The sequence below is a fragment of the Rhinopithecus roxellana genome, chromosome 11 (genome assembly GCF_007565055.1).
Source record: "Rhinopithecus roxellana isolate Shanxi Qingling chromosome 11, ASM756505v1, whole genome shotgun sequence".
NCBI lineage: Eukaryota > Metazoa > Chordata > Mammalia > Primates > Cercopithecidae > Rhinopithecus > Rhinopithecus roxellana.
In genome coordinates this window covers 97,696,599-97,708,731 of record NC_044559.1, presented here as the reverse complement: position 1 = coordinate 97,708,731, position 12,133 = coordinate 97,696,599, and the positions used below count along the sequence as shown (strand labels likewise).

Genomic DNA, 12,133 nt, shown 5'->3' with positions numbered 1-12,133 from the left:
TTTTTTTGGAGACACTGTGTCATCCAGGCTGGAGTGCAGTGGTGCAGTAACAGCTCACTGCAGCCTCAACCTCCTGGGCTCCAGCAGTCCTCCCAGCTCAGCCTTCTGAGCACCTGGGACTACAGGGACATGCCACCACACCTGGCTAATGGTTTAATTTTTTGTAGAAACAGGGTCTCACTATGTTGCCCAGGCTGATCTCAAACTCCTGGGCTCACTCTGTCCTCCCACTTTGGCCTCCCAGAGTGCTGGAATTACAGGCATGAGCCACTGCGCCCAGCTAATATTTCTTTACCTTTATGGAGCTAACAAATCGTGTTCCAGCCATTTCAGGATGAATGCTAAAACGGTGTTCAGATGGTACAGTTGGGCTTAACTCAGTGAGATGTAATAATAGACAATTTATGTCGATTTCCAAATAATACAAGTCAGTTCCAATATATCCCTTAAGAGACTTCCAGAGCCCCATGGCGTCAGATGTGAAGAACAATGCCCACAGCTCTGCTGAGACTGTGAGGGTGCTGGGGCTGCGGTGTCCTCCGCGCTGCCTTCCTTTCTGTTAGCTTGCATTCACTTCTGCTCCTGCGGCTTCCTTTCCAATCTCAGCTGCACAACAAAAGCTCAGTAGAAGCCAGTTCAGTATTAGAAACGAGGGATGCTGGTCTGTTAATCTTTCTTCTCTATTAGTCCCCAAGGATCAGCTTTAGACACTGTGAAACCTGTGGGGCATTTCCACGCAGGCTCCACACTCTCATCGCATCCATGGTACTGATGGTAGGAACAGAAGCCTCTGACGCTTTCCCCTGGCAGGTCCATCCTTCTGATCTAATCTTCGGGGTGTATCCATTGTCAGAGGTCTGAAGCAGCCCAGCATCCTCTCTCTGGGGAGAAGAGCAAATGAATGCGATGCAATGTATTTACTTTTCAAAAGGAGGAAGGCTTCTTTGGGCCAAATGCCATACCAATATAGTGAATTCTCAGTTAACTGCACTTTAATTACCTTGATGTTTTTGCATTTGAATTACCTTGATATTTCTGAAAATAGAGCACTGTACTTTTTTTTTTTTTTTTTTTTTTTTTTTTAGAGACAGGGTATTGCTCTGTTGCTGGGTGCATTGACAGGATAATAGCTCACTGCAACCTCTGCTTCCTGGGTCCAAGTGATCCTCCCATCTCACCTTTCAGAGCAGCTGAAACTAAAGCCATGTCCTCACCATTACTAGCTGATTTCTAAATTTTTTGTAGAGGCAGGATGTCACTATGTTGCCTAAGCTGATCTTGACCTCTTGGCCCCAAGGGATTCTCCTTCCTTGGCCTCTCAAAGCACTGGAATTACAGGCGTGAGCCACCCCACCTGGCCTCACACCATACTCTTTATTGACTTCTTGGTTATTGTCCCGTTACTAGTCGCTAATGCTACTTCAGAAATGCTTTGCACAGAGGTCCGCTTTGAGATTTCTGTGCCTTACCTAGATCTCAGATCAAGAAAGTCCTGTGAAAATGAGCCCCAAATTCTCTGTCTGGACTGTGGCTAGATGCTACCCACCCTCAGGGAGGAATAAGGAATGGCTGAGGACGGTGGTGGGAGGTCAATGGGCTTGGGGCTGAGGACCATCGCTGATCTAGGTCTTCACACTGGGCCTTCCGTGATCTCAGAACATCAATACTCATAAATAAACCTCCAAGGAGCAGTGTCTGCAACTTATTGCTGACAAAAAAATTAAGATGCAGAACAAAAAGTTTTCATTTGTATATTTTTAATATAGGGTCTTGCTCTGTCACCCAGGCTGAAATGTAGTAGCGCAATCATAGCTCACTGCAGTCTCTACCTCCTGGGCTCAGGTAATCCTCCTGCCTCAGCCTCCCAAGTAGCCGAAGCTACAGGGACGTGCCAGTTTTTTGTTTGTTTGTTTGTTTTTAATGTGAGCATACACATCTATGCTAGTAGATGTAAAGAAAAATCCAGAATATAAATCAGATTATTAAGGTACTTGTATTTGTTTAGTGGTATTATTTATGATTTTTGATTCCTAGATTATATATCCTTGTAGTGATTGCATTTTTTACGTAGATCAGGTGTTACTATTTTTTAAACTGCTTTTTTGTGGTATTTTATATATATATATATATAATACATTTGTGTGTGTGTGTATATATATATAATATATATGCCATAAAATACACTCATATAAGTGAACAATTTTTTAAAATTATTTTTTCTTTGTTAGAGACAAGGTCTCGCTCTGTCACCAGGTTAGAGTGCAGTAGTATGATCACAGCTCACTGCAGACTCAAACTCCTGGGCTCAAGGGAGCCTCCCTCCTCAGCCTCCCAAGTGGCTAGGATTACAAGCACACACCAACACACATGGCCGATGTAAAAATTTTTGTACAGATGGGGTGTCACTATGTTGCCTATGCTGGTCTTGAACTCCTAGGCCCAAGCGATCCTCCAGCCTCGCCTCCTAAAGTGTTGGGATTGCAAGAGTGAGCCATGGCATCTGGCCTCGAAAATCTTTAATACCTTCATAGAGTTGTGCAATCGTCACCACAATCCAGTTTTGAGACATTTCCATTACTCCAAAATGATCATTCATGCCATTTGCAGTAAACTACCACTCCCATCTCCAACCTCAGCCACCGTTGATCTTGCTGTGTGCACAGATTTGCCTTTTTTGGGATGTTTCATATAAAAAGAATCAAACAATGTGTGGCCTTTTGCATCTGGCTTCTTTCACTTAATGCTTTTGAGGCATATCCATGTTGTAGTGAGTATCACATGTATATCATGTATACGCAGAAATATCTGTCTCTTTGCTGTCGGGGAGGACGCCATCGCATGGTCATGTGGGTTGTTTACAGGTCTGGGCTATTATGAATAATGCCACTGTGAACATCTGTGTCCAGGTCTCTGTGTGGACACACATAGCTAATTTTATAATTAGAAAAACAAAACCAAAGGGCCAAAATGAATTCTGGAACTGTTTTTGGAATACATTTCCTTTTACCAAAATGGGAATTCTAAGAGTGAGGCAGGAAATGTAAAGTAGGAGAGAAAGAAGTGGGCTCGCAGCAGCCTTTCCCCTCGTCGGATTCGGGAACAAAGGGGTACAACTGTCCCACTCTGGAAGTGGCTCATGTTCGCACAGTTCATCCAAAGCTCTGCAACACGCTCAACATCCCGTCTGCCCCGCAGCACCTCTGACACCGATCTCAACCCAAACACCCACCCCTCTCATGAGTCCCTTCGTTCAAGGGCAGCAAGTGAAGGACATCCCACTCCCCTGCTGCATTTAGTGAGAGCAGGGGTTTGAGTTTGGAGGACTGTGGAGAAAAGCCCCAGACACCAGCGTCAATTCAAGGGCTGAGACTTTAAGGTTTAAAGGGCTGAGACTTTAAGGTTCAGCAATTCGAATGTTTCAGCTAAGTCCCTTCCCAGTGCACAAGGTCAAAGGTTGCAGTTATGGAAGGAAAAGGATCAGGAAAAAAAACATGGAAAATAGGATCTGGTTCTGTAAGCAGGAAAGAGATGCAGGAAACAATTCAGAGGAAAAGAGGCAAAAAGTAAACTGGCACTACAAGCTGGGGTGTCTTATTCACCAAGAAGAGGCAAGAAGCAGACGGACAGCACATTTTGTGGGGGACAATGATTTTTATTTTCTTTTGAGACAGTCTCACTGTATCGCCCAGGCTGGAGTGCAGTGGTGCGATCTCAGCTCATTGCAACATCCGCCTCCCTGGCTCAAGTGATTCTCGTGCCTCAGCCTCCCAAGTAGCTGGGACTACAGGTGTGCGCCACTACATCCAGCTAATTTTTGTATTTTTAGTAGAGACAGGGTTTTTGCCATGTTGGTCAGGCTGGTCTCAAACTCCTGACCTCAAGTGATCCACCTGTCTTGGCCTCCCAAAGTGCTGGGATTACAGACATGAGCCACCACACCCGGCTGCCAATGTTTAATACAAGTAGATAGACAATTTTAAAGGACTTTGGAAAAATCTGGTGTTAATGAATATTAATGAGGACACCTGTCTTATTTATTCATTACAGCAGCTCTCCACTAGAAGTTCCTGTAGCAACTCAGCCTCCTTCCTGGGTATCTAAGGATCCAGGTGATTTCTGGAACCTGCTGCAGAGGTAATCCTGCCTCTTTCTGACCCTCAGGTTGCCCTAGTGACTCTAGGAACCTTTCTCCACACCTCTTTGTGTGCCATCTATGGGACATAGACTTTGAACCTCTCTCTCTTCTTTTTCCTCTCCTTGCTTTGGTTTAATCCATCATTTCCAGATGCGTGACAACACTCCCTAATTTAACCCCTTGCTTTCCCATTTTAACTACCATCACAATAATCTTAATACTGGCAGGTATCTAGCACTTGGCAATTTTCAAAGAGCTTCTACCAGTTCCTTGCTCAGAATCTTGTGATGCACGCAGGATAGCTAGGAGTGTCTCCTTTTAAAGGAAATCGAGGTAGAAAAGTTCAGTGATGACCCAATATCATAAAAATCATAAAATGGTGAGACCAGGAGCAGGTTATAGGTTTCTACACTGGTGTAGTCCCAGGATGGGGCCTGTAAGTCCTGAACTTTCAGGCAAATGTGCTGTGATTGAATGTGTTAAATTAGACTAACAGAGTGGGGAAGGGCTATGATAATTCAGAGTAGATCTGTAGAATATGTTCATAAAACCATGGATTTCAGGACACAGGAGTTTGTGAGGAGTTTTCTAACTGATTTTTAAGTTTTCTAGATGTCTTATCCATATAATTTTTTTTTTTTTGAGACGAAGTCCCTCTCTTGTCACCCAAGCTGTAGTGCAATGGCTTGATCTTGGTTCACTGCAACCTCTGCCTCCCGGTTTCAAACGATTCTCCTGCTTCAGCCTGTTGAGTAGCTGGGATTACAGCCATGTGCCACCATGCCCGACTAAGTTTTGTATTTTTAGTAGAGACTGAGTTTCAACATGTTGGCCAGGCTGCTCTTGAACTCTTGGTCTCAGGTGATCCGCTCGCCTCAGCCTCCCAAAGTGCTGGGATTACAGGTGTGGGCCATTTCGCCTGGCTAATACAATTTTTTTAAAGGCATTGAGATCCTAAAAATTGAAATTGTAGATAGAGTTGTGGGATAAAGAACTTCTGCTGAATGATGATTTGCTAAAGTATGTCTTCAATATAGTACTGAGTACTAATTTTATGGGGCAAATAACTCTGTATTTAATCTTATGACTTTGTATAAAATCTTGCCCTAAACTAAATTCAAATGTATAGTCATTTATACTTAATGACAAAATATTGGTGCTATGTTAATATTAAAAACAAAAATTCCAAAAAGGAACATGCTTGGAATTCAATGTGAACCAATCAATTAATTGTTGTGTTTATTCTAATGCTTTTATTTGGGAGTCCTATATCACAAAATGACATGTGTACTGTTTACAACAGGTATTAGAAATTGAGATGTTTTTATTTTGACTATTTGAGGGTAAAATTGTAGGTAATGTTCCAAACCATCATCAAAAATGCAGAGCAAACTTTTCTGTATATAAACTGTACATAAAAACAAGGCACTATACATTTTGGGGGAGATATTAAGGTAGAAAGGTTGATTCGCATAGATTCTCCAGAGTCCATGCCATTAAGTACAAATTCTTTGTTCATTTTAGCACCAGAAGCAGTACTCAGAACAAGTCATACCTAATGCTGCAGGAAACGTTTCCAAACGTGTATGAAGATACATATTGGTGGCAGAGCTAATTCAACAGAAGCAACTCCATCTACCTTTTCGTATTATTTTGACACCAAAACAAATCTTGAAAGTGAATGAATACATATTGCTTTGTTAAATACATATTTGACTTATATGGTGTTTATATAAATATATATATATTTTAGAATCCACAAACTATCAAAATAACACTTTATAAAGAGAACTGCTTCAAAAAAAAAAAAAAAAAAAAAAGGCATTGCCTAGCTGGAACAAGAAGGCAGTGCTATCTATAGCAGCTGCAGCTTAAGTGCACATAATAGATACTTTTATTAATTCTGATAACCTGCTGAATGGTGGAAAGAAGTTTCCAAACAGTTCCCTTGAGCATTTACAAAATACACAACTCCCGGACAAGTAGTATCTTTAACAATGTCGGGTTCTGAAAACTCTGATTGAAAAATACTTTGTGGAAAACACCAGTCCAAAAATATATATCCATTTCCCTGGTGCGATGGTATTGGACGTGACTCCGAGGTTCCTCTGGCATCTCCCCACTCAGAACAGGCCTTTTGCTTTCTTCAGGTTCACCTGCTTCCAGGAGGGTAGGGTGTTGTATTCGTCCCTTGTCATGTCTAGTGCAAACTGGAAACATTGGGAGAAGCGCCCCGTGGCTCAGTGAAATGAACTGGGCGTGCGTGTGTTGTTTTACTCCCATCCCCACCCCACAGGAAGAACTGCTTACCTCGAAGTCTTCATCGGTGAGATAGATCTCAAGCTTCAGAGGATCGACCCCCTCTGGGAGTGGCCTGGCCAAGAGGTCGGCCAGCGGGTAAATGGTTTTACAGAGCTTGGCTAAGACGTCTTCCACGAGGGTGATCTGATTGGAAACTTCCGTGTCCTAGAGAGGAGGAGGGGCAGAGAGGAGAGCTGGTGTCCTACATTTGAACTTGTTTCATTGAGTGCTTGCAAACACAGCCCTGTGCCATCTGCACACAGCCTGAGGACGCATGGCTCCATATCACTGAGGAGGAAACGGCTCTGAAAGAAAAGGGATTGCCCAAAGCCCTGCAGTTGTCCAGACTCTTAATTTTTTAAATTTTTAAATTTTAAATTAAAAAATGATATTTTTTGAGACAAGGTCTCACTCTGCTACTCAGACTGGAGTGCAGTGGTGCAATCATAGCTCACTGCAGCCTCCAGCTTTTGGGCTCAAGTGATCCTCCTGCCTCAGCCTCCTGAGTAGCTGGGACTATGGGTATGCATCACCACATCTGGCTAATTTATTTTTCCTTTTTCTTTTCTTTTCTTTTTTTTTTTTTTTTGGTAGAGACTGGGTCTTGCTATATTGCTTAAGCTAGTCTCAAACTTCTGGCCTCAAGCGATCCTCCTACTGGGATTACAGGTGTGAACCACCACAGTTGACCTCAAATGTTGTTATTTTTTAGAGAGAGTGTCTCACTGTCACCCAGGCTAGAGGGCAGTGGCTCGATCATAGATTACTGCAGCCTTAACCTCCTGGACTCAAACAGTCTTCCCACCTCAAGCCTCTGTAGTAGCTGGGACTATTGGCATGTGCCACCACGCCCACCTAATATATTTTAAAAACTTTTTTGGAGAGACGGAGTCTTTCTCTGACTTTTAGATGTTTTCTCACCTTGTCACAGAGTTTCAAACAAACCCTGTTTCAGAACTGTCTCCGGAAAAATGTTTAGGGACTTTCCCATGAGTGAATTACAGACTAAGACTAGTAGACTTGAAGTCTAAACACCAGAAGCCTCCAAATAATGGAATTTGTTTTAAAATGTTAAAAAATAACCTGAAAAGAAATCACATCCCTCTTCCCTCCCCCAGCTCCATTTCTTAATCTGCAATAGAAAAAGAAGGTCAGAAAATGCATCTAGAATATTCTGGAGCAGAACCATTTTTTTTTTTTTAAACCACTGTGTGAATTTAATATGAGCAAACTATTCTGGGTAAATTCTCGTCCTCCATTAAACTTGGGACCCCAGATTGGCTGCTCTCCTTTTGGGTGGGTGGATGATGGGAATGCATGACTAAGAACTGCTGCTCATATTAGAAATACATGGGGCAGACTGGTGGTCAAGAGGTGGGTTTTGGGCTGGGTGCAGTGGCTTGTGCCTGTAATGTCAACACTTTAGGAGGCTGAGGTGGGAAGATTCCTTGAACCCAGGAGTTGGAGACCAGCTTGGGCAATATGATGAGACCCTGTCTCTATAAATAATATAAAAATAGGCCAGGCATGGAGGTGTGCACCTGTAGTTCTACCTACTTGGGGGGCTGAGGTGGAAGGGTCGTTTGAACTCAAGGGTTCAAGGTTTGTGTGAGCCATGATTGAGTCACCACACTGCAGCCTGGATGACAAAGCAAGATCCTTTCTCTAAAAAAAGAAGAGGTGGGTTTTGGATGATTTTGCCTGCATCTGAGTACTGACTCCTCCACTCACTGAAGTCACTTTGGCCAAGTGACTTCATGTTTTTGTGCCTCTGCTCCCACACCAGTAAAATGGGGATAACAATAAGATAGATCTTGATGGACTGTTCTGATAAATGAGAAAATCAGTGTAAAGTGCTTGGAGATGTGCCTAGTGCAGAGTGAGCACTTGGGGAATGTTAATTATTTGTATAACTTGCTGGTTTATTTGGAATAAACCTCAAAATTAACTCTCCTAGTCTTGAAATTCGAGAAAGTTATGTTTGTCTTATCTGAGTTCCTTTCTCAGGAAACCAACCATCAGGCCTCTCTGACAGTCTCTGACAGTATCAAAAAGCCAGCAGTGGCTGAGACCAGGCCGCAGTTAGCCCCTTCCCTGTGTACATCAAGTCCATTTGGCTCCAGGGAGACAGATTAGGGTGAGCAGTGACGTCTGTACTACCCAACAGGCCCTCTCCATTGCTACGCAGAAGTAGACTCTGTTTGAAATTACTCGAATTTCCTATAAAATACACTTGGGTCATTTCCCCGAGCGAAGCAGCTCTCCTACATGGTAAAAAAAATCAAAATGGTTAAAAAAAACCTATCTCTCACCAAATCAAAACAAATCCTTGGATTTGCTATTGCTAGCAATGTTAATAGCTCATAAATAAGAAATTCAACATAGCTATAGTAAAATTCTTTCCTGTGTGGTTGGAAAAGAAAACATTCTAGATAATAATATATTTTGGTAGACAGAAGTTATGATAAATGGCTCATGTGGAAATACCAGGTGGTCTCATAAAAGACAATATTAATGAGATGTTGAGCAATACCTTATCATAAGTGAGTCGCAGTACATCCATTCATTCAGTTATCTGAACACATTAATTCATCAGATGTCGTTTGTGTCTCCTCTACACAAGGTTAACGTCTGAAACATGAGGGTTTGGTTGTGCGTCACATGGACACTGAGAGACAAGTGATGCCAAGCAACAGGTTCTTGGCAAACAGAATGAAGAGTTTGCGGCTTTTATGTACATGTATAGTCCTTAGCATGATTAAACTCACCTAAATTTTTAAAATTTAGGTATCATGTGTAAAAAATTACTAAAATAGTTAATTGATTTTCCATTAGACTTCTCTTCTTCCTAAGCAAATTCTATGTCGACTTGTTTAGATGTTACAAAAGGAAAAATATTTTCCCACTTTGACAGTGCAACTGGATGTTCTCCCCAAAGTAAAGTCAACCCATAATCCAAAAGGCGCAGGAACCACCTTCATAGGGCAGGAAAGCGTGCTCACCATCTCTGTGATCTCAGCAATGTCCTCTCTGTGCTCCCAGCTGGGAAACATATTCGTGAATGTCAGGGGCTCCAGGCCAGCATGGATAAGGTAAGACTTGGGGGGTGGTTTCTTGAGATTTTTCCCTGTAGTTACACAGAACACAACGTCAGTAGACCCAAGGGAGAGGGAGACCCTGTCTTTCGCTGATTTCCCTTGAAATCTTTTCTTCTTTGTCAGAACTCATGACTTCATGCTTAAAATGCAAGTTACAAGTAGTTCATAATAACACATGGATAATGTTTATGTAAGATGTTAGTTTCATGCCTGTGACGACAATAGTGACCTATAATCAACCTGAGTCTATACTTCTTGAACCTAACAAAATGCTCTGTATTCCTGGAAGGGAGAGCTCCTCTGTCTGCAGCTTCTGGGTGGAGCATTTTCTTCCTCCTGAATTCACTGTAGCGGCTTCCCTCTGCCTTCCTACCACTGGATTAACTCCGATATGACTGACAGCGAACGACAGCATCTTATACATCCACATTCACTATAACATTGGGTGGAAGGTTTTATATGTTACTTATTGCTAAAGAGTTTTTCAGGAAGAGAATCAATTGCACATACTCAGTGACATTAAACTAGTTGTATCAATGAGACTGTAAAAATTAAATAAGATATTAATCACTGGCATTTTCATTTTATATAAAAGACTGGAAATTTCATGTGTATAGTAAAGAACCAGGAACTTACTATGGGTATTTCTCTTTGGATATAATACTAAAAATAATAATGAATAATAAAAAAGTTGGCAATGGCCATTCACTGCTTGGAGAAGACCTCCATTCTCCAACAGCATGGTAGTGCCTGCAGATAATGTAAATGGCAGAGGCCAACTTGTCTCTCAGCATGATCAACCCTGAGTACAGTGGGGTTTTAATCTGCCTGGGGCATTCCACAATACAGCCTTTATCCTTGAGGGTAACAAGTTAGCCTCATAATATCAGATAGAAAAACTAGTTATTCTTCAAGCTGGCAGCTGAGAATGCACTAATCTAAAAGTTAATACATCTCAGAAAGTTAAAGTGGAAAAAATTGGTTTCATCACCACCTGCCAGGCTTTATGGATGCTGGCTTACACACGCAGAAAGGGAAGGGGGTCTCCTGGCTGGGTGTGCCTGAGGGGCTTCCCTATCTGTTCTGTGCTGCAGGCGCGTTAGAGGGAGCCTCACCTTTGCAGTACTGGAGCACAGTCTCCATTGCACTCTTCCGGTCGGAGGCCCAGCGGATGCGAGCAGAACCAGTGATCTTGTTCTCAATGGGCCACCAGCCTTGCCAGAGGTACACCTCGTGGTGATTGTCAACAAGGAAAAGCGCTGTGAGGGCAGGGACAGAGCCCGACCATCAGAAGCTCTTTCACGGACACTTCCAGTTCACTCCTCCCCAAACCTAGTGGATGCTGTTCCTCCCCGCTGCTGTGTCATGGGGGAAACCCCCTTGGCCGTCAAACCAGGGGCAAAGGGGCAAACAGAAACCCAGGACACCCCAGCCCTTTGAAAGGTCAACTGGGAGAAGCCTCTAGGCAGAGAGAGGTGGCGTCAAGGAGTTAGTCTCTTTCATTCCTCGTCCTCCAGGTCCTCCTCCCTTTGCCCCAGCTCAAGCCCCTGGCCCTTCTGGATACTGGCAGGACTGTGCTATGAGTGGAAGGGATAATGCATGTGCCACTCAAGGGGCTGTTAGCACCACGTATCTCCAAAGAGCACAATCAACACTGGAGCACACATCTCACGGCAGACAGGTCAGAGGCGTTCCTGCCCTGCGCGCGACTGCTTAGCAGTGAGGTGAGCTCATGGTTCTCTTACAGAGAAATGGGCTTTAAACATCAAAACTGTGGCCAGGAGTGGTGGCTCATGCCGGTAATCCCAGTGCTTTGGGAGGCTGAGGAGGAAGGACGGCTCGAGCCCAGGGGTTGAAGACCAGCCTGGGCAACATGATGAGACCCTATCTCTACAAAAAGAAAAAAAAAAAATTAGCCAGGTATGGTGGTGCATGCATGTAGTCTCAGCTACTCAGGAAGCTAAGGAGGGAGGATCGCTTGCGCCCAGGAGATCGAGGCTGCAGTGAGCCATGATTGCACCACTGCACTCCAGCCTCGATGACAGAGTGAGACCTTGCCTCTAAAAAATATAAAATGAAATAAAAATCAAAATGGTTCTACTGCCTTTTCATCCTTTTTCTCCTCCTCAAATTGTCAGCCTGACTCTTACTCCATATGGCAAAACGCCTCTCACTGTTGCTGGTCGGCTCACCGTGTGTCCTTTCCTGGCATGCGTTTCAGGATTCTGTGAAAGCCACATTTTAAAAGCCCAGTGGAGGTTGATAACCCGCCCTGAGCCCCAGGATGAAGGGCGTGGGCACAGCCTCTCTTTCTGATGGCTAAGATTTTCCAAGCATGACATGTGCACTGGTCAAACTTCCAGTGGTGCCCTGGGCTCTCAGTGCAAGGTGAGGTCTCTGGCTGCAGCTCCAGTCTCTTGTAATGTGAGAAGCAACAAACACAAACTGAGAGGCAAGCTGACCTTGGCTTCGTTGGAGGGCAGGCGGGAGGGGCTGTCAAGCCCAGTCTCTTGTGACTTTCCCAACCAGAATGAGGGCACAGAGCCCTCACCTTGGGATCAGAAGACCTGGGCTGGAGTCTTGGCTCTGCTGTGGAATC

General features: G+C 43.6%; 1 protein-coding gene across 6 annotated transcripts in view; it reads right to left on the bottom strand.

The window, feature by feature from the left end:
• Positions 1-5,358: 5,358 nt before the first annotated feature.
• Positions 5,359-12,133, bottom strand: part of LOC104668646 (supervillin) — a 286,257-nt gene continuing 279,482 nt past the window's right edge. For all 6 annotated transcript variants that reach the window (XM_030941487.1, XM_030941488.1, XM_030941491.1 and 3 more), the window contains 4 exons: positions 10,650-10,793; positions 9,439-9,563; positions 6,446-6,601; positions 5,359-6,345 (listed from right to left, as the gene is read on the bottom strand). In XM_030941487.1, coding sequence (XP_030797347.1) covers positions 6,259-6,345; positions 6,446-6,601; positions 9,439-9,563; positions 10,650-10,793 — 512 coding nt within the window. In that variant the 3' untranslated portion in view covers positions 5,359-6,258. The remainder of the gene's footprint in view (positions 6,346-6,445; positions 6,602-9,438; positions 9,564-10,649; positions 10,794-12,133) is intronic.